The 23,554-nt window shown below is 40.8% G+C and overlaps 1 protein-coding gene across 3 annotated transcripts in view; it reads right to left on the bottom strand.

Annotated features, from left to right (window-relative positions):
- The window catches only part of GADL1 (glutamate decarboxylase like 1), a 109,033-nt gene that overhangs the window by 74,809 nt on the left and 10,670 nt on the right, over positions 1 to 23,554 (bottom strand). For all 3 annotated transcript variants that reach the window (XM_073333370.1, XM_073333371.1, XM_073333372.1), the window contains exons 2-6: positions 11,977 to 12,149; positions 10,940 to 11,066; positions 8,433 to 8,523; positions 6,697 to 6,803; positions 4,491 to 4,606 (exon numbers count right to left, since the gene is read on the bottom strand). In XM_073333370.1, the coding sequence (XP_073189471.1) occupies positions 4,491 to 4,606; positions 6,697 to 6,803; positions 8,433 to 8,523; positions 10,940 to 11,066; positions 11,977 to 12,149 (614 nt within the window). The remainder of the gene's footprint in view (positions 1 to 4,490; positions 4,607 to 6,696; positions 6,804 to 8,432; positions 8,524 to 10,939; positions 11,067 to 11,976; positions 12,150 to 23,554) is intronic.

Raw genomic sequence — 23,554 nt, 5'->3', positions numbered from 1 at the left:
TGGAGAGGGGCAAGGAAGAAGAACATAAGTGCAGCTTCAGCATTTGAGATACTGAGAGACAAAAATAATGGGAACTGACTGAATCCCCAAGAAAAACAACATGTAGCTGTGTCATTTCTGGACTTTAAGTCCAATCTGATCCCATTGAAATGGAAGATGTGCCACGGATTTCAATGGGAGCAAAAACAGACCTTAAGTGTATGGCCAGAAACTATCACTATAAAAAGGATAAGAGTTGTGCCAGAGCATAGCTTTGGAGTGCTTCCACCACGGGACTAAAAGAAGGTCTCCAAAATATACTGGCTTCAAAGATCTCTCTTATTATTTCCTAAACACACTAATGTAATAAGTTACATAGCACCATATTAGCAAAAGATACACAGGTATTTACAGAAACTAGAGTCAAATCTACAGTGTCAATCCTTTATAACAGTGCTTAGAGTTCCCATTTTAAGTAAGCTCTTTGCAATCTTCTTTTGAGGAAGATATAATATCTGTAATCATTCAGGTTGGAAAAAGAAACCTTTTCAAACCACAAGACCAAATTGAATACTAGTACATTTAAAATGGGGTGTGGGGAGAGTATATGAGATTATTTTGACTAGGGAATGAAAGACTTAGTATTTTTTGTTGTAATTCCAAACACTATGTAACCTTGTCCTGCACTCATGCAGACAGAATAAAAAATTAATATTTACTTGTTTTTGAAAAGTTTTCTGGAAACCAAGCACATAAAGCAACTATGTTATTATGAGATGGCTTTATTACTCATTATGTCTATTGTAACCTCAGTAGCAGATCAGAGGGGTTGCTTAATATCGTACTCTCATACTTAGTTTACATGAGGGTGGGCAAACTACAGCCCGCGGGCTGGATCCAGCCCATCAGGGCTTTGGATCCGGCCCCCGGGATTGCCAGCCCCATGGCACCGCGGGCCCTGCACCGCTCCCAGAAGTGGTGGGCACCACATCCCTGCAGCCCCCGAGAGGGGCACCAAGGGCTCCATGTGCTGCCCTTGCCTGCAGGCACCACGCCCCGCAGGTCCCATTGACAAGGAATGGGGAACCGTGGCCAATGGGAGCTTCGGGGGAGGTATCCACAGGCGAAGGCAGTGCTTGGAGCCCTCTGCCCCCGCCTCCCCCAGGGGCCACAGGGACGTGGTACCGGAGCGGCGTGGGGCCAGGGCAGGCAGGGAGCCTGCCTTAGCCCCGGTGCGTGCCGCTGGCACCCTGGAGCCACTCCAGGTAAGCGGTGCTGGGCTGGATCCCGCACCCCAAATCCCTCCTGCACCCCCTCGCACAGCCCAACCTCCTGCCCTGAGCCCCCTCCTGCACCCCCTCGCACAGCCCAACCTCCTGCCCTGAGCCCCCAACCCCATGTCTCACCCTGCACCCCCTCCTGCCCCCCAACCCCTGTCCTGAGCCCCCGAATACACCCTGCACCCCCTCCCACACCCCAACCCCAGCCCTACATTCATGGCCCTGCATGCAATTTCCCCACCCAGATGTGGCCCTTGGGCCAAAAAGTTTGCCCATCCCTGGTTTACGTGTATGATCAAGTCACGTCGGAGGGGTTCCATTTCATCACACCAAAAAACTACCAGCATTAAAGTATCCATTGCAATTTCTCATGCATTTCTTTTCTTCTCTTATTCTCAATTTCACTGCATTCTCAACTTTCTGGCCCACCACAATGTTCTTATTCCCGAACAAAATCAGATAAGACTCAAATATAATGAAAAGGAAAGTGATAAAAATGTGGTTAATGACTGTAGCTTGAGTTGTACTCAGTTATGTATTACAGGTTCAGAAACACTAACTAAAACTCAGGAAGGCAGGATACTAATAATTTTTCTGCTGCTACCTCAAGTGATACTGAGGAACTGTCCAGCAACGATATGTGCAGTTTCCTCCATAAACCACCATTTTTTCAAGTATCTAAGGATTTTGTATCTTTTTGAGTTAGAGTGTATGTTATCTAAACTTACTTTACCTTTCAGCAAAAGAGCAGAGACTGCCTATAATGGCATGTAACCAACCTGTGACTGTGAGCAGCAAATGTCCCATCACCAGCCATTGGTGATGGAACACTAGATGGGGAGGGCTCTGAGTTACTACAGAGAATTCTTTCCTAGGTGTCTGGCTGGCAGGTCTTGCCCACATGCTCTGGGTCTATCTGATTGCCACATTTGGGGTTGGGAAGGAATTTCCCCCTGGGTCAGATTGGAAGAGACCCTGGGGGGGTTTCGCCTTCCTCTGCAGCATGGGGCACAGGTCACTTGCAGGTTTAAACTAGTGTAAATGGTGAATTCTCTGTAACTTGAAATGTTTAACCCATGATTTGAGGACTTCCCTAACCTCTAGCTGAATTATTGGTCTATTACAGGAGTGGGTGGGTGAGGTTCTGTGCCCTGCAATGTGCAGGAGATCAGAACAGATGATCATGATGGTCCCTTCTGGCCTTAAAGTCTGAGAGCAGGTCTATATTAGAAGTGCTACATCGGCGTAGTCTGGTAAAGATGCCTTATGCTGATGGGAGAGCACTCTCCCATAGGCATAATTACACCACCTATGCAAGAGGAAGACAGTGCTTAGGTCACTGTAGCCTGCGTCACTCAGGGGATGTCTTTTTCACACCCCTGAGCGACGTAAGTTAGGTCAACTTAAGCGGGAGTACAGACCTGCCCTCAGTCTAACACCTCCTGAAGAACAGTACCACATTGACACTGAGTGCCTGCCTGAGAACACCACTGCTGTGCAACACTAACAGACCACCTCCTACAGTGCTAGAAGCTCAAATGTAAGACATGGCTTTGAGACTAAGCCATAAAATGAGGGCCGTAGACCACTCAGTATGCTCTGACCACTGTTGATGCTGAGCAGTATCAGCTCATTGTCTCCTTGTGCTCCTCCATCTCTTTGTCTTATCCACTTCTTGTCTCTATTTAGATAGTAAGCTCTGCAGGGCAGAGACCAATCTCTTTATTGTAGGTTTGTACATCACAACGGGTCCCTGGCCCTTAGGTACTATTCAATACAAATAAACAAAACATGATTAATAATAGAAAGTTGTCATTATGGTGTATCAAATTCTTGAGTTTAAGCAGTTTTTCATATAACTGCAATAATCAAATCATATCTGAGGCAAACTATTTTGAAAAACAGAAGTGAGATAATACCAAATCTGGGTGGAACAGAAGTAAACATGGGTCAAAAATTAGGATCTCTACTAAAATATATGTCTCCTCCCTTTTAAACTGATAAAAATTCTAGCACTTCTGTACAATGCCAATTAAAATAACTAAAGATATTACAACAAATGCTAGGGGCACAGGTAGAAGTACTGGGTATGTAGGTACCAACAAGAGAGAGGAAGGATGGTCTTGTGGTTAAGGCAATAAAGAGGGATTCAGGACAGCTGGGTTCAGTCCCTGACACTGCCACAGAATTTTTCTCTGATCCTTGGGCAAGCCATGTGATCTTCCTGTGTCCAGGTTCCCATTTGAAAAACTGGGATGATAAGTCTTTGCCTTGTCCATTTATACTGTAAGCTTTTTGGGGCCGTAAGCACTTAAGGGCAGGGACTGTACTATTACTGTATTTGTGTACATTTCCAAGCAAAATGCGGCCCAGATTTCCACTGGGGCATCTAGCTGCTATTGTAATAGAAGTAACAATAATAGATAAATAGATACCACCACCTGTGCCAATCTAATCTCAAACACAACTATACTCAACCTAGTTTATTTAAAGGGTTGTGAATGTCACAAAGCCCAAGGGGCGGAGATGTAGGTGGGAGAAAAGAGGCTCTAATTAAAGGCTGAAGCTCTGAAGGAGGATTAGTGCCCGTGGGCATCCCTCCTACTCCAGTCTCCCACCTGAGTTTTGCATATGTTATGTTTGAAAGCTTTAAAACAGGAAGAAGTTTTTAGATTCTTTAAAGTAGGTTATTAAAGCAGCGTTGTTCAGAGAGCTTCAGTGAAAGGTTTTGCTAGGATTCTCTTTGTTGGATTTGATTCTCCACTCCAGCCAAGCTGTGCTCAGAGCCAGTGGAGAAGGGGGACTGCAGGGAGCCAGTTGTAGCTTTCTGACTATTGACTGCCTGGCCCCAACATAAGCTTAAGCTGCAGGATAGTAGCTTTAACTTACATTACTGATGGATGTTCCTGCTAGACCTTATGTCAGTGGGAAATCAAACATAGTGGAGCTCTGTTTCACCACAACCCCTCCCCATCCTGCCCCTGACACAACCTCCTCTTCTCCCAACACCAGAGATAGGAAGGAGGTGGAGAGTTTCTCTGTACAGGGGGAATTCACCACCAGTCATCTCCACACACCATGTTTCCCACTGTATGAAGACGACCCTTTTATTATGCTTGAAACAGCATTCGACACACAATCAAACAATGGAAATGTACAAGCACATGCGGAAGAAAAAAAAACAGTTCATTAATTAAAAGTCTATAATGAATATGGGTGCAATTTCTTTACCTCTTCCGATGTAAACAGGACTAGTCTTGGCAACCCTGAAAGCCCCTTTTCCTTTATGTCAGGACAATATTTATACCTAGCTAAGTTCATAGCATACATATTAGAAACAGAGCCACCTGTAAAAAACAAACAAAAAAACACACAAAACATATTTGATTATATTTTAGAAATTCAAACAAACAAGTACCTCTTGGCACTCATCTTGTGCTGTTAGCACCTAGCTCATAAATTAAAACCACAAAACTAGCCTGTAACTATATCGCTCATAGCCCAGTCCTTACTCAGCAGCCTGAGAGATGAGAGAAGAAAAGGAGGCTTTGCTGCTTGCTTGGAAGGTTAAAGGATCTGGGCTGTAGTGGACCAAATGGCAGGGGAATGATTCCAGAAACCAAGTCCTCAAAGAGAATGTCTGGGCACCAGTTCCTTCTGGTATACATTGTGGGATCTCCAGGGCCTCTGCTGATCTCAATGGTGGCAGTACACCAGAGAGAGAGAGATGGTCCCTTAGGCAACCAGGTCTCAATCCATTTAGGGAGGAAAGGGGAAAGACAATGAGGAGGAATTGAAAGGAGTTGAAGATCTCTAGGAGACGATCTGGAAGGGAAATGGAAGAGCTCAAGGAGACAGATGGGATTTTTTTTTAAAGCAAGATTGGCTTATATGAAAAATCAGTTTTATGGAAGCTAAAATAATCAAGATACAATTAATGCACTAAAGAACCTTTTAGTGTCCTCAGGTATGTTTTGAGTAAATTTTCTTAAAAAAAAAAAATCTGCAGAATATGCAGAGGTTTTTCTAAAAATATACAGAATCTAGGACAACCAAAAAAAAAAAATCCACAAATTTGGTACAATTTCCCACAAATTTCCCATGTCTTTAATTATGGTTAATTTACTTTTCTACCACTTATTGGTGGGATACATTAACTATTTCTCACCCCCTCCACTAACTATATTTTAACATTTTCTTCTCTTTCACAGGAAGCAGGTTGAAGAATCTTACAGCTTGGTTTCTTGATGCTAATAACTCGGGACAGAAAGATTTTGGGGCTAAACTGTTACATTCCATTCTCCCTGTGCACCTGTATCTGAAATATATTGACAATATTGCTACTTTTAAAAAAAAGTATTAAAATGTAGCCTTTAAAAAAAAATTAACCCAGAAATATTTCATGGTCTACCTGCTCATATCATTTCAAAACAGTATCACACCAAAAGGAGTTTGCTCAAGTCATTCCTACTAAGATAAACATGGACACCCAAAATGTAGGCAGTGTACACAGAGGTGTACCCTGTCACACCACTGACTGGCTTTCATGCATACAGTTACAAAGATGCTGACAGAAGAGAAGAGTAACCGGGAATGGTGAGCACAAGTTGTACATGTGATACCCACTGATATAAAGATGTAAAGTGCAGGGGTGCACTGCGCCTGACCCTCATGTGGGTGCATGGGTCAGGCATCTTGCACAAGGGACAGGCTCAATCACAGCCCTGTGCTAGAGACTGACAACCAGCTCAAAGGCTGTCCCCTTCGTAGCAGTCAGTGGAGCTGGCTAGCAGTACAGAACGGAGCACTGCAGGGTAGTGCAGTATATGAACCCCTCCTACATGCTCCAGAGACACAATCACCCTCCGAGGTAGTACAACTTCACCCCACATCTCAGCGCCGGGCTCTATGTAAACTATATAACGTGGCCCATAACAGCTAATACATTGCTTGGAGGCCTCCTGCAATGTATTTTGTAAAGCACTTGTGGCCCTCTGAAACTATGACCACTTTAAATAACCCAATCTCACCCCAAATTCAATCTGAGTTACTTAGCTCATACTCATAGAACTGGAGCCTGAGACAGCTGCCCACTCAGGTCACTAAAGGTGATCTTATCATTGATATTAATGAGAACTGGGTGGGCTCCAATTCCAGGGTCTCTAGAATTCGTTCTGTGTAATTTTTTTTGTTAATTGATCCATACAGCTGCTTTTGTTTCATGTGACCATACAGATTCATAGGATTTTTATTACGATGGTCTAGAAGCTTGGGTAAAATAACTTTATTAAAGCCAAAAGTCCTTGCGTCATCTGATTTTGTATGCTTTTTTGCGTACACAATACAAGTTAAATAATCACAAAATTCTTAATCTGTAGTTCTCTGCAGTTTCTATAGGTTAGTTTGAAATTCGGAAGATGGAAGGCTGTTTTCTTACCTGGATTAAATATGCCATCACCTTCTTTCCAGCCGACAAATTCAATCATTCTCTTCAGGACTGCTTCTTCCACTAACAAAAACACGGGGGACACCTCATATGTATATCTGAATAAATATAAAAGTATCATGATTGGCAATAGACTGCAGAACTTATGGTCACAGGATGTCATAGAGATTAAGAATTTAGCAAGATTCAAAGAGGGACTGGAGATTTATATGGATAACAAGAATATCCAGAGTTTATAATGTTAATGATAAAAAAAAAGTTTTGGGAGGAAGTTAAAATCTCAGGCTTCTGGGTTTAAGCCAATCTCTAACTATTAGGGGTTAGGAGGAAACTTCCCTCAGTGGCAGTTTATCCCACATGAATCTACTGTGCAATTTCTTGCACCTTCCTCTGATGCATCTGGTGCTGAATTTCAATATACCGAAGGTCTAATCCAGTATGGCAATTTCCTCTGTTCCTAACAGCATCATAAAACTGACCTTTACATTTTCAAAGCAATGCATAGGGATTTCAGTCATGTGATTTAGATTAAATGAATAACAGCTAATAAAACCATATGCTCCTGGGAAAAATTACCCATTTTATGTAAGTTACCCTTTTGTTTACTACACCTTTACATCTGCCTGCCCAACCAAGAAGCCATTTGTGCTCAGTTCAGTGCAGACTATTTTAGGGGAGATACACACACTGTGCTCTCTCATGGAGACTTTACTTTTGTTCTTTTTTATTATCTTGTTCTCTTCATCAAAAACAAAAGTCACTCGGGTTGAAAATGTGTATGGAAAACATAACATCCATGAATGTAACTAGACAATTTCTTGTGGGTGTTGAACTGTAGGAGCTCTTGTTGCTTCTGTAGTTTGGCACCCAAAACACTAAAGGCTCTCCCTACCTGAAGCAATTGTACTTGGACCCTAGACTTCAGTTCTGTCTTCCCCATATTGCTTGTTTATATTCCTATACAACATTTGTGCAAATTCATTGTGGTGCCCATACTTAATACTATGTGGAGCAAATACTGAAGGTGGCTGAAGGACTCCACCGGGCATGCTTACGAGAGTTCAGCTAACATCAGTCCTAACTTTGGATCAACTTTAAAATACCAGTCCCAAAATGGGAAAAGTTTATTTAAGGGCATATAACTTTGGAATGCCATGGACAAGAAAGAAAAATGGATCAATTTAACACTTCATACCAAACACACACAATGAAAACAAAAAAATAACATTTGTACAAGCTGCACCTTGAACACCCGGGAGCAGATTGAATCTCCGTTATAATGGCATAAATCCCAAACAACACCAGTGAAGTTACCTTGTATTTACATTGGTGAAAGTGAGATCAAAGTCTTGCTCATTGAGAGGACAGCCTTTATCTGAATAAGTTTGTTTTTAAAAGTATATCTAAATAGCATATCTAAATCCCCTAAATAAGAACAAATTTACAGGTAAAAGGGATGACAAACAAAAGCCCTTCAGTGGGGAATCTTTACTCCAAAATTAAAACCTACAGACTGAAAAAGGCTCCAACAGCTTAGCCAAGTTTCTGTTGAAGTACATGGTTATGTGATGCAGAACCAAATTCTGTTATCTCCAGGTTCCTGCTAGAAGTCCTCTGTGTTAATGTAAAGAGAAACCTGAAGTGGGTATTCATAATTTTTTAAAAATCTGGATTATAATAATAGCGTTCCAGGGTTATCTCAATGAGTACAAAAGAGAGACACTTACACACTTGGGTTTAATGCTTCTGTAATGAAACGAGCCACTAAAGAGTAATAATCAATACCAGCATACAACTGATTGAAAAATCTTGGATGATCTGCAGATTTAAAAACGAAATGTAAGTACTCCTGTATACGTCACAAGTGAAAACAAACACAACAGCATCTCTACTGCATGACTACAGGATGCAGATATATAGATTAAAACATTCTACATGGTCAAACAGCAGCATTTTACTTTATTATCCCTTTTGTATCCATGTGACTCTCCTTTCCCCAGATTGGCCAAACTTTTCACAAAGGGTGAAATTCGCAACTGTGCTCAAACAAGGTGTAAGTGGGACTTAAATAGCCTTCTTCATAGGGTTGAATTTATTAAGGCTGCTTGAAAACTTCCTGCTGAAACTTTTGAAGGAAAATTTGGTTTAGTTTAAACAAAAACTTTCTATGAAAGTACCAGTTTTTTCCTCAAACATTTTCAATTTTTTATTGGAAAACTGAAAGCTTTTTGTTGAAAACAAAAAAAAAATAATAATTCAGTTTTCAGTTTTGACCCCCCCCCCAAAAATTTCCACTGAAAATTTTAATAAAACACAATTTTTCTCATTTTCATTTATATTTTCTGCTGAAAAAAACTCCACCATTTTCAGACCAGTTCTAGAATATACACATACAGCCTCATCTTGAGAGACAGGAGCTGAGGGCAGTCTGACTCTGCACTCTACATTTGGCTTCCTAAATTTCACTCTCCATTTTAACCCCGCACTTAACTTTTATCTATCCCATCAGTGTTCTTCTTTCCTATCCCTCCCTGCCAATTTGAGGGGAAGTTTTCTATTTTTTAATTTCCCTGTTAAGTTACTTTAAAGAGCCAACCTGTCTGGAAATGCTTTTCTAAATGTTTCTTTTTTTAAAATTGTGTTTCTTTCCCTTACCAGAATTTCTGAGATATCAAGAAAAAGAGAAACTGTCTTTTACCCTATTACCTTAATTTAAGAGGCACCATTTGGGGTTCTGCATTATTAAATAAATGAGAAATTATGTTAAAGTTCTCATCATAAAATCAATTCAATTCAGGGTCCACTACCATCTGGACTACAGTTCATCACATTGTAACTAGCTATTATAAAACCGGGTGAATTCATGACAGACTAGAAGTCTTAAATCTGAAGCTTTTGCTAGCTTTTATAGTTAGGGTAACGTTATTTGTGCACCTTGATTTTGTATTTAATTCCTTTTCTAGGGTGGCACAGTGCAACAAATGAAAATGTAAAAAAAAGTTACAAAATGAAGATAATATATTCCTCTGACATTGTAATGACATCTGCATATTAATATTGCCTAGGACTCTTCAGATAAGCACAGCTAATTTCTGTGTTCTTCAAAAACATATGCTCACTCTCAAAAAAAAATTTTTATTCTGTAGCAACAGCATCTTTAGCAGGAAACATACCCAGTAATTTATATCAAATGCCCTTCACACCTTCTCAAATACACTGTGCGTATAGGATATGTAGCTATGCTTCTGAAATTCTAACTAGGCTTTTGATACACCACCCTATTTCCTAAACAGATGTTAATCATTTCTTTTCTGTTGATATTGGTTATACAGAATGCTTTTCATCAAGTTTTCCTGCCTGAGGCCAATTCTACAAGGTGCTGGGTGCCTTTTCTGAGATGCTGAGCGCTTATTCCCCATTGTCTTGAGCAGGAATTGTGGCTGACCAGCATTTTACAAGGGGATACGCAGCAAGTAGCAGGATTATGCTCCAGGTGAAATCTGTATCCATTTGTGAAAAAAGACAGTATATACCTCACTCAGTCACCTGATTACATTTAAAAAGCGATTTAAAGCATGCATTAAGGTTTTGACTTTCCTTTTGCAAACAGACTGTTTGCTATGCGTTAACAGTAACCGCAGTGCCATTCTTGACCAACCGCCTGACTTAACCTTGCCTTATTTGCATTAAATGGCAGTGACTATGACATCACTACTCACCAACCAGACAGCAGGAAGTCCTATGCAAAGGTCTTGGGGATTCATAAAGGTCTTTCTCCTGCCTGATTTGGTAAATTGTTATATCATATTCCATACCTGTCTAGAGGCCAAAGGTGTCTTTCAGGAGACTTTAGAATAGCAGAGTCTCCCATTAACATCAATGGTAATCCCTCGCAGGATTTTTTTAATGTCATCATACAGATTTTAGTCCCCCTCAGAAATCCATCTGATCACTGTGAGGATCCAGGTGGCTTGGCAGGTATGATACTCTCATTTTACAATAAGGACTAGATATGAAGGAGAGAAGAATTACTTATGCCAGCATTTACTCAAACAGCTATAGAACAGCCAATTAAAGCATTCATATGCCTTCATATAGTTACAGGCAGGTAGAAAATGTTGACATAGCAAATGTCACCTAGTTTCCTGAAGGGTAACAAAGTTTAGGAGAAAATACCCTGACTTCAGCATTTTTGATGATAATAAGGTAACACAATTAGAACTCAAATTCCTACTAGTTTTGACGCTGTATCGTATAATGTCCTGGCAAAGTTGCAAGAGTCTCTGATGGGGCTCTCCGGTATCCCTCATTTCCAGATCGAGAAGTTTTTTCAGTTTTTCAGGAGGCTGCCATTCACAAACCTAATGATGGGGGAAATGTCAGCAATGAATACATGTTGGCTGAGGTGAAGACAAACGTTATGGTAATAAAACCTCACTCAGCAATGGATTCTGTAATGTAATGGTTTCCAAAGTAAGAAAATTGCACTTAAAAGTGCAGCACTACTCTGAACAGCGACTGTAAAAATGGCCTCATGGGATCCTATTTTTATTGTGTCTCAGGGACTCCCTGCTCAAACCTGTTCTGGTTAAAAGCAAAAAGATTATTTTTCTAACAGCCAGAGCTGCAAACTCATCCTGGAATCTGGAAACCAAGATGAGTTGCTTCTGGTTTGTATATCTTTATTAGGCGTAATAAACCTGTAGGCCAATTCTGCCTTCAGCAACCCCCATGATATGCCAGTGTCTTCAAATGCTGTTGTGCCAAGGGCATGGAGCTGGCTCATGCAGCCCACAAACGGGCAAGGCCGGCCTACCTGTCCAGCACCTCTCTCAAATAGCTTCTGCAAATAAGGGTGCTACAGAACCCAGATAAGTCTGTAATACTGCCTCCTCCAGTGGTAACATAGCTACCTTTCCTCAGGGTTGAATCTGCCTCTGGCACAGATGCTCTTGCAGGCACAACAAATTCAAGGGTAAATTAGGCCCCAAGACCAAGGGGGAAAAAAAAAAAAAAAAAAAAAGGTATTCCAATGTAATGCAGGCAACGTTTTCTTGCAAATGTATATTTTAATTTAATTATGCTATTAAAAGGTTTCATGATGCCACATTTTTAAATCTAGGCAGCTATATTTTATTTCAAAACCTAACCACGCCGTCAAAGCAAGTTGTGCCCTTTATGTGCTATAAAACTCAGCTATCTTGGAAAGCTAAAGTTTGTAATCACTCATATCTATTACAATATATTTTCAAACTGATTCCAAGGCTTTACCTTCTCTGTTACATCAGCAGCTTTCCGTATGACCTCCTCCATTATGATCTTACAGGCCTCTTCTACAAATTTCTCTCCTGCTTTTGAATCTGTTATCGGGCCGTTCAGAATGACACCATTCACCAAGACAGCATTCTTCTTCCTCTGGAATATATCCTGTTTGTTACTATCAACTGTAAAAGAAATGTGATTTGGTTAAAGTGATGCGTGATCAGCTAAATCAGTGGTTCTCAACCAGGGGTACATGTATCCCTGGGGGTACGTAGACATCTTCCAGGGGGTTTACCAACTCATCCAGATATTTGCCTAGTTTTACAATAGGCTACGTAAAAAGCACTACTGAAATCAGTACAAACTGAAGTTTCAGACAATGATTTGTTTATACTGCTCTGTATACTATGTAAGTACAATATTTATATTCCAATTGATTTATTTTATAATTATATGGTAAAAATGAAAAGCCAACCATTTTTCAGCAATAGTGTGCTATGACGCTTTTGTATTTTTATGTTTGATTTTGTAAATTTTTAAGTGAAGTAAAATGTGGGGGTACACAAGACAAATCAGACTCTTGAAAGGAGTACAGTAGTCTGGAAAGGTTGAGACCCACTGAGCTAAACCATTAGCTGGAAAAAAAGCACTCTCTCACTACTAACAATGTATTAAACTCTGTACACGCAGCCCAGTGTAATTAATGAAGTCCTTAGGGAAACAATTGCCATGGATCTTTGCATGCATTAAGAATGCAGAATTAAACCCTAGAATAGGAAGGGAACAGCTTTAAAAATAGAAATTATCTAATTTCATTAATTTTTAGATAGATAGATAGGCCAGCCAGAAGGGACCATTATGATCATCTGATCTGACCCCCTGTATAACACAGGCCATTGAACTTCCCTTAGAGTAGATCTTTTAGAAACACATCCAATCTTCATTTTAAAATGGTCGTCGATAGAGAAGCCACCACAAACTTTGGTAAATTGCTCCAATGATTAAGTCCTCTCACCACTGAAAATTTACACCTTATTTCAAGTCTGAACTTGACTAGCTGCAACTTTCAGCCTTTGGATTAGGTTATACATTTTTCTGCCCATTGAAGAGCCCATTATTAATTATTTGTTCCCCATGTAGATACTTATAAGTTGATCAACTCAGCTCTTAACCCTTTCTTTGTGAAGCTAAACAGATCGAACTCTGAGTGCGTCACTATAAGGAGTAGTTTTCTAATCCTTTAATCATTCTCACGGCTCTTTTCCAAACCCTCTCCAAATAATCAACATGCTTCTTGAATTATGGGCACCAGAACTGGTCACAGTATTCCAACAACATCACACCGGTGCCACATAACTTCCCTACTCCTACTCAAGAGTCACCCGTTTTGCATCTCAGGATCACATTAGCTCCATCACAACACCCAAATCTTTTGCAGAATATTTAGATAGTGGTAACATCCAAAACATGCTAGGAACCTTCCACATACAGAGGAAGACATGGTCCCTGCCCTGAAGAGCACACAGACTGAAATAAAAAAAAAAGATGCGGGAGGTGACAAGCACCTGGCTTATTAGCTCCATATTAAGCACACTAGGTTTCTTTGTCCTCTGACCCTTCCTCCACCATTCAGCCCTTTTTCTTTCCTCATGGAGCAATTCCCAGCATCATTTACAGCATTCTTATGCCCTTAACTCCCTCCCTCCATCCCAACATCTAGCCTGATTGTTCTGACCATACCACCTTTGTCCCTCTCCTTCAATTCTTCCACTGGCTCCCCCTTCGCCACTGCATTAAGTTCAAGCTTCTCACAATTGCTGAGAAAGCCCCTTCCCAGCTTTACTCCTCCCTACTTTCTGCCCTGGTCTCATCATTTCACCCCACATCTGATCTGCTCTCCAATGATGCCACATCTTGCTTGTCCACTTCTCCCACAACCATCTCAATGCTTTCTTTCTTAACACCCTATGCATTGGATGCACTTCCTGAGGTGCTCCACAAAGCCCTTCTCATCATCCCCTCATATAGATTCTTCCTGAAGCCACACTGCTTGTATATCATTAGGAAACTACCTGACTAAGGCATCTATTTACCTACTTCACTTATTTATCTCATGAGAGAAGATCAGGAGTCCAATTTTGACTGAGATGAGCATAAAGTGGAGGGTGAGACATTCAGGAGGAGATGTCAGAGAAATAGGCTGAGATGTGAGATTGAACAAAGACAGGCCAGAAGTGGAGAGGTAGTTTTGCGGCTATTCATGGATGCAGAAGTGGTAGTTAAAGCCATGTGAGTAGATAAGGTTACCCTTAGATAGTGAGCTTGGAGTGAAGAGAGGGTCTAGGACAGAGCCTGTGGGAACTCCCATTGGAAAGTGATGAAGGGGAAAACTACCAAACAAAAGAGACACACTGTACAGCCAGAGATGTGGCAAACAACCCGGTACTTCAATAGGGCAAGAAGGGTCAACATCTCAAGCAGGAGGGAGTGGTCAGCAGTATCAAAATGCAGCCGAGAGGTCAAGGAAAATGAGAATGAAGCGGAGACCCTGAGATTTGAATAGGAAGAAGTCATAAGAGACCTTGATTAAAACAGTTTCGGTCGAATGGAGAGGACAGAAGTCTGGTTTGAGAGGGATCCAAGACAAAGTTGGGGGAGAGGAACTCAGGGTAAAGATTGTAGACTGCACATTCTATGAGTTTGAAGGTGAAGGGGGAAAAGGTAGTCAGAGAGACAGGCAAAGTATAGTGTCTTCACCTCTTGGCACCCAGCACTCTTTCACATGTAGGAAGCATTGAGAAAAATTCTGCCAAGTTTTCTGAGTTCATTATCCCTTCCACTATTGACTTTACCATGAGAAGGAATGGTAGGGCATGAAGTTGATTTATGCAACAATATCCCATTATTAGTCTTGACAAAATTCAATTTTTATTTTTTTCATAATTTCAACAGTTAATATTGATGTTTATTTTTAAACTTTTTTCACTATTTTTATTAATTTCAATATTCACAATTTTGGGAAATTAAGGGGTGTTAGACAATAATTATTTAATTACAATAAACCAGAAGATTCAAAAAGTTAAAGCTTTGTCATCCTTAAAACACAAATGGGCTGACAACATCACGTCAAAATATACAAAGTAAATATCCTTAAATCAAACTCCAGTAAGTTTGCAAGCAGCATTTTTCTTATTTTGCCTATCTGTAAATTTTTATTAACAAATATATTTTTTCACGATTGTGTGTGTGTACAGTGAAATCAACATTTACCAGCATTTACCAATAAAAATCAATCCTTCCAAGCCTGCTCATGATGTATTAGGATAAATCATTACTCTATAGATCCCTTATGATTATTTTGTCTCCAATCATACAAGACAAAAAAGCAAGAAAATCCAAGGTCAAGTCTGTCAATCTGGACTTGATTTTGAATCTATGTAAATCAGGAGTAATTCCACTGACAAATTGAGAAACACTGGCTTAAAATCAGAGATACTAATTCAGACCAGTGTTCCGAGGTATTAGATCATTACATATTACTGAAGGAATCTCTAGAAAAGAAAGCTCTGGCTCCACAAAGGAGCTACTCCTACACATTGCTCCATGATCCCATCAACAGTTTGGCTCTTTAAGGAGCAGTGCTTATCACTGGCTCTCTTGATTGTGCCTGTGAAATCAAAAAGTCCTCTCCAAAGTGACGAGGAAACTACAGGCATGGCACAAAAGTGAATGCTGCAAGGGGCCACATTAACTTATGTGCCAATATTCACTGGGTTACAGGCGGTGGCTGTTCCTGGTCCCACCCTGGCATGATCAAGAGTTTTCTAGCCAGGATCCTGCATTATTGCCATAGAAGGGCTCGCCTAGACTTCGGTGGAGTGGGGAAGCAAACTGTGGAAGCACCACTCTCCCTCTTCACATTCTTTTTAACTCTCCAGTCAATTTTTAAATTCTTTTTTAAAAAACTTTTCAATCTCATGTTGTTAACTTTCTGCAGGCACAAAATAGCTACTCAATTTTCCTCTCATTATTAGGACATATAAAATCAAATTCTGACCTGAAGTGGCCAGTCAGTCCTCCCATGAACTACCAACTTTAATGGAAGCTAGTATGCACATCTATAAAAGTATTATTTGTACTATTAATATTGTTCGAGAGAAGAATATGACTCTTAATTGGTAAATTTAGGTTGATAACATGCCCTCTTGTACCAAACTTAATATACCAAGCTTTTTCATTTTAATTAAAAAGATACTTGTTCTCTTGTAGATCCAACATAGAACCTTGCGAACAGGCAAGTAATATTCCATCCCTTCAACTGAAAGCCACATAGGTCAATTCCCATCTTGCCTTAGAGCACAACTCAGCAGGAGCATTGTACACAATTTGCAGCTTTGAAAACTCTCAGGGGGTTTTCTCTATGAAAACTAAATTGATAGATTTCAGAAGATTTGCAGGACCTGGGTTTAGTGAGGAATGGGAAGACACCTACCTGCTCTTCGGGCACACTGAACAGTGAATTAGGGATTATTTTAGGATTTAGATTCAGTTCTCCCTTTGATGTACGTATGACCTCCCATAAATGTTAACAGAATTTGCACACACAAGGGAAAATACTGTCCCTCTCTCTTCTACAGATGATGTGAGCTTCACATGCAACACCATTCATTTAGATCTACAGAGCAGGGGCTGGGACTAGGGCTAGGATCTGAGGAGGCCACAAAAGGGATAGAACAAACCCTCATGGGACTCTGTGGAAAAGTTAGTGCAGCCTTGTTCTACAACCATGGGGTTGGTTGTAGGGTAACAACCTTCCCTTTCCCAGCCTTGCATTTTTGCAAAGACAGGTTACCGGTCCCCAGACAGATATTTGCAGATCTTGGGGCAGAGAAGAACACTGTGGAGACAGCTGATTATTTCCTGCTTGTCCCCCCAACCCCACAGAAAGGATTAGACTTACGTGCAGATCGCAGGGGACATCTGGCCCTTAGTTTTTATTCAGTCCTTATTCAGGTAATCTCCCATTCCTTTAAATGGGAGTTTACTTGTTTAAGGACTTAGTAAGGAGGGTAGAACTTGGCCCTGGGTACATTCTTAAATTAGTCAGAAGAACAACATGCTCTCCATTTACACAATCAATTTCTCAGTAACTTTTGGATATAGACTTCCACGTCGGCCTATGAGCCAAATTCTAGGCTGGAATATACCATATGGATGTGGCCTCAATGGAAATTAATACGAACTACAAATTTTTGCATCCAAAAGCAGAATTTGGCCCTAAATACACGTTTTCTGTGTTGGCTGGGTTTGAGTTTTGCAGACCAAAATGTGGACTTAAAGTATTGTGACTCTTAAAAATATCACAAGATTTGCTGTAAAAAACTGCTGTTTTACTTCAAGCCCCATTTGCTACTCTTACATGAGAATCTGAGATTTCAATTTTTAATATTTTTATAGTAAATTGTATCCCTCATGGTTACGAGAACAAAGCTTGAAAACATGACCAGAATGTACCCTAAAAGTTCAAAAGACAGAAGGCCAGGAAAACCCCAGAACTATTTTTTTTTTTTTAAATCTCACAATTTTTAAGCAAAGCTTATGACTAGGGCCCATCAAATTCACAGCTATGAAAAATGCTTCACGGACTGTGAAATCTGGTCCCCCCTCATGCAATCTAGTCTTTTGTGTGCTTTTACCCACTACTATACAGATTTCCCGGGAGAGACCAGCATTTCTCAATTTGGGGTCCTGACCCAAAAGAGGCAATGGGGGGGGTCACAAGGTTATTGTAGGAGGGTTGAGGTACTGGTACCTTACTTCTGTGCTAACTTCAGAGCTGGGCAGCCGGAGAGCAGCAGTTGTTGGCTGGGCAAACACTTCTGAAGGCAGCATTGCAGCAGCAGCGCAGAAGAACGGGTGGCAATACCATACCATGCCCCACCTTTACTTCTGTGCTGCTGCTGGCAGTGGTTCTGCCTTCAGAGCTGGGCTGTGAAATTGACAAAAATGGACTGTGAATTTAGTAGGGCCCTACTTCTGGGGGCCCAACTCATGGTGGTTGTTTTTTTTAAATGTTCTGGATTGGCAATACTGGACTTGAAGCAACCTTTAGTTTTCACTTTTAAATGACATGGTAGCTGGTTTAAATTGTGTGCTCTTAATACCTGCTTTTCCAAGCCCCAGAGCCAACAACGTCATTTAAAACTGTATGGAAGACCCAAAGCTTTTAACTGTACTTTTCCTTTTAAAAACTATTCCAAACATCATGGTCAAAAGAGCATTACTTTATTGTCTATATCTAGTGGGCTTTCAAAGCCCCTTCTAAACAACTGAGTTTTAAAAACACACACAGTGGGTCTAAGAAAGCCCTTTGTGTTTCACAGGTAGCCCACATGCTAAGACAGCATCTTCCCCCATACATTTCTTATGTAATAGTAGGCACATGATCTACAGATGGTGTGACAGCGACAAACTTCTTTGTTTTGCATTTTAAAAGCTAGAAGCAGCATTCTAAGCAGAGTCAGAGAGAAGGCACACACAGAAAGTGCACCAGCAAGTGCAATTTCAGGTAAATGGCTCAAGCATAGAAGCAATACTAAAACATTAGCAAATGGAAGTGCTCTAAATCTGAGATTAAGGATTACTGACTGCTCAAGATGGCCTGTGACAAACAGAGGGCCTGATCCAGCTCCCATTCAAGGCAACTGGGGATTTAGCCATTGGCTTCAGGGGGAGCAGTATCAAGCACATAATTCTGAAAGTACAATATTCTACCTCAAAACCTTAATATTTTCAAACCAGCATTCCATTTTTATGATCAATATTATTTTCCTGAAAAGCAAGCATAAAATTTGAGCACCTAAAGTTGAAACGATACACTCAAACACAAAATACTCTTTGATGTTACCATCTTTTTCACCATACAAGCCTTACTAACAGTGAAATATGTGATTCTGTGTTTGCATAAAATAGAAAAACCTTTGCTGCTATATTCTTACTCTGCAAAATTAAACTGGAGCCTTGTGCTTGACACATTCTAACAGCATTTATTTGAGTAGAATAAAATGCCATGGGGAGATTTACTACTTACAGGAGGCACAGAACAAGAGGGGGATGGGTAAGAGGTTGCACTGTAAGGGACACAGCTTGTCTCTAAATATAAAGTGCCAAATCCTGCTCAGATTACTCATGAAATAGTCTCATGACTAAGTGAGTAAGTAGAGCGGGATTTGACCCAAAAGAGTAAATTACAAATTGTAACAAATTAATTTCACTAACTTCATCTGCATTCATCCTAAATAGATTTTAATTTTAAATCATGGATTCAACCTCTCAAAATTGTAAAAATTCTTTCTTGTATTAAATACTAAAAGTACTCTGCATCAAGTGAATTAAAAATAAATGGACAAATTCAATTTTGAACTGTCCGCCCTCCAGCGTACACTGGTTTGTTGTTATTGTTATGCTGCACATTATAATATTAAAACTTAATCTGTGTTGGCCTATATGATCATTGTTATGTATGCCAGGGAATTCAATCATGATATAGATTTTTTTTAAATAATTGCTTTGTAAATGTCCATGATTCAAATAAAGCTGGTCTGGTGATACGGCAAAATATATTGTTTTATAGCAAACCCATTTCTCTGGCCTGCTACTAAGGAACAGCTAAAGACGACAGATGAAAAGTTTGCTAGAATGGATCATACAATGCTCAAAGTTGCAATGTTATGGGGTCGGAGTGGTGTGATACAGCTGCTCTGGTGCCCTGGGTGGATCACCCAAGTGCAAAAGAAATCCTCAAGCATTGCAGAGTTGGCACAGTAGCTTCTATACCACATCTCCTCCCTGCTGCTGGTGAAGGGGACATAGCCTGAGGAAAGGAGGTATGGACAGAGTGCTTGCCGTTGGAATGCTCTAACTTATACCTAAAGACCGTCCCTGCACACAGCAGCCCCAGGATTGTAATAGTGGAAAGGTGAACCCTATAGTGCAGAGTCTGAGCCGTAGACCTCTTTTACCAAACACATACAAATCCCAGAGTTGGCAAGAAGTCACCTTGGCCCTGGACGTAGGATAGTGCAGCCTCTGGGCTACGCTAAGTTGTGCCTGGCTGCAACAGTCCCTGTTCCAGTAGACAGGAATCACTGAAGTTGGACTATGCTTTGAACAAGCCTTTTTACCCTCCGACGTACCTGATTTGCTCTATATGACAGGAAGGATTAGGCGGAAATGGCATGGACATGGCTATACCAGCCATATGCCGCACAAAGATTCCTCTGTGCTGGGTAATCTGTTGTCAGGCAGCTAAAGTGGCAGACTGACATGAAGCACCCTCATCAGGAGCCACATCCTGCCCCTCATTGTTTCCAGAATCCTGAACAGATGCAGTCTGAGTGTGAGTGCTTACAAAGCATTATGCCTCTGCCCAACCACCCTGATCACTGAGTACTTACTAAACATGACAGTATCAAGTAGGACATTTTAAAAATGAAATAAAAACAAACAACCAAAAACAAAGTCGCAGGGTTCTACACTGTAGCCGGAGCTCAGGAGTGGATGTTAATATTTAAGAATGACATTTTGATGTCCCAACCAAGTAACTGAAAGAGTGATTCATGCTGTAATATTTCCAATTAGGAAAAGAGGCTGAAGAAAATTGGAATTCATCTTAATTTGAAACTGAGAAATGGCAGGTGTGGAGAATGAAATAGAAATCCTAACTCCATGACCCCAATGAGATGCAGCCTGCTTATATGTTCTAACATTTAACAGTCACAAATGATCTAACAAGCGTATCAGACACAAAATGGTTCTTATTTAAATTAAAAATGGTCACATTAATAATGAATATTTTTTGCTGAACTAGGGTGACCAGATGTCCCAATTTTATAGGGACAATCCTGATTTTTGGGTCTTTTTCTTATATAGGCTCCTATTACCCCCCACCCCGTCCCGATTTTTCATATTTGCTGTCTGGTCACCCTATGCTGAACAACCAGTGTTGTCCTCTTTCCTTTCTGTAGAAAAGCAGATATATATCTATCAGATGTGATAGAAAGAAAAGTACTGCATATGATATTTTCAGGTCCATGACATGTTCAAATAGCTAAAATTTGATTGGCGGTTCCTATCCATTGGTCCCAAATCACCTATAGAAATGCCCTCTGACTCCTCTGCTATTCACTAGGTCATCATGAGAAAAACTGAACATAGGTCCTTTTAAATGGAGGTTTTCCTACATGATTTTAAAAGCAATGCATGACAGCCTTTAATTTTATGCAAGTGTTGTATTCTTGTTTTGGTCATTTAAAAACATTAAATATTTAAACAGCAATCTTTGCAAATTCAACTGAGGAAGCAGTCATTTAGTAAAACAGCACTCATGAATCAACACAAGTTAAAATGTAGAAGTACATAATTAAAAAGGAAACTTCACATTTCTTCTCTATGTGGTTATTTTTTATTAATACAATTGCAGCCAAAATAACTGTTTCCTGACTTTTTTAAAAATTCATACTGTACATTTTACAAAATTTCTGCTTCAACAAAGCACATTTTAACGGTGGTGATCTTAGTCCTTATGCTAACTACATTTGTCACATTACCTTCCCTAAACTCCTCTAAGAAAGGGAAGTTCTATCAGCGCTACCAGACTTTCCGCATGACCTTGGGCAAATGACTTCATCTCTCTGCTTCAATACCCCACATGTAAAATGGGGATGATTGTGTATACATACATATATATATATACACACACACACACCCCTTACCTTTACCTATAATATCTACATAGATTGTAAACTCTTGGTGGCAGGGACCATCTCTTTCTGTGTATATGTAGAGTGTCTAACCCACAGTAGGGCCCAGATTTCCGTTGCGGCCACTATATATAAATAATCATAGCGTAGCTGTTCCTATTTTTGGAAATGGGAAGACAGGCACAGAGAGGCAATGTCATACAAGCAGGTCCATAGCAGAGCCAGGATTAGAATTCACAGCTTCAGTCTTCCAGCCTCATTACACCAAACTCTTGTCAAATAAAGCTTTGGGCACATCTAGGGGAAGCCCCACGTTCCATGCACCATTAATAACACTGCTAGTCTGACAAGCAGGGCACAATCATTGGTTGGGACCCCAGCTGGACTCCATAGATCTTACTCTGCATAGGGCCAGCTATGCTTTTAAGTTATTTAGCATACATGTGTGTTTTTTGCAGTACCCCTCCCCGAACTTCAAGAGGCAGGAATGATGACAGTGCACATGAATGGCTCCCAGCCAGACCCAGACAACCCTCAAGGGAGAGATATTCAGGGTCATAGTAGCCTAGAGCCAGGAGTGTCATGCATGCTAAAATCACCAGCTGGCTGGACAGAGATCACATGGTTCAAGACAGCTGAAAAGGCAGCCACAGGTAAAGGCAGTACACAGCTTTCAACTCTCCTGTACTTGTGACCTACCTTTCACATTTTTCCCAGCTGCCCATGGCAGGATGAGTGCAGGCTTTTCTTGACCATTCTGATTACTTCCCTTGCATAATTTGTCATTTCAGGTCAGCTTCTGCATTGTACTAGATGAATGTTATATATGCGCGTTGCCTGCTGTGTCTCATTTTGCCAAATTTCCAAGCTCTGTAATACCATATGTTCGCACCAAAGACAGCAACAATACTGTATGATTGAGTAGTGCTTGATAGAAAAAGAGGTTTCAGAAGACCGACAGGGTCAACATGGGAGACACATTGAGACACACATTGGCAAAACAGCTCACATAGTCGGGGTGGGGAGGAAGCATCAAAGGAGAGAACCATGCTTCGTAAGACCCTGCCATTTTTCAGTAAAGGGGAAATCACACCTATGAGGATGCCTAATGTTGCATAAGACTGGGCTGCTGAGATCATAGAATATCAGGGTTGGAAGGCACCTCAGGAGGTCATCTAGTCCAACCCCCTGCTCAAAAGCAGGACCCATCCCCAACTAAATCATCCCAGCCAGGGCTTTGTCAAGCCTGACCTTAAAAACTTCTAAGGAAGGAGATTCCACCACCTCCCTAGGCAACGCATTCTAGCGTTTCACCACCCTCCTAGTGAAAAAGTTTTTCCTAATATCCAATCTAAACCTCCCCCACTTTAACTTGAGACCATTACTCCTTGTCCTGTCCTCTTCCACCACTGAGAATAGTCTAGAACCATCCTCTCTGGAACCACCTCTCAGGTAGTTGAAAGTAGCTATCAAATCCCCCCCTCATTCTTCTCTTCCGCAGACTAAACAATCCCAGTTCCCTCAGCCTCTCCTCATAACTCATGTGTTCCAGACCCCTAATCATTTTTGTTGCCCTTCGGTGGACTCTTTCCAATTTATCCACATCCTTCTTGTAGCGTGGGGCCCAAAACTGGACACAGTACTCCAGATGAGGCCTCACCAATGTCGAATAGAGGGGGACGATCACGTCCCTCTATCTGCTCGCTATGCCCCTACTTATACATCCCAAAATGCCATTGGCCTTCTTGGCAACAAGGGCACACTGCTGACTCAGTATAAGGCAAAGCCTCAGATAAGGCAAAGAGTAGCGCACACAAACCAAGGGC

The sequence above is a fragment of the Lepidochelys kempii genome, chromosome 2 (assembly GCF_965140265.1).
Source record: "Lepidochelys kempii isolate rLepKem1 chromosome 2, rLepKem1.hap2, whole genome shotgun sequence".
Taxonomy (NCBI): Eukaryota; Metazoa; Chordata; order Testudines; family Cheloniidae; genus Lepidochelys; species Lepidochelys kempii.
The sequence above is the reverse complement of the archived record's forward strand: the minus strand, read 5'-3'. Positions and strand labels throughout refer to the sequence as shown.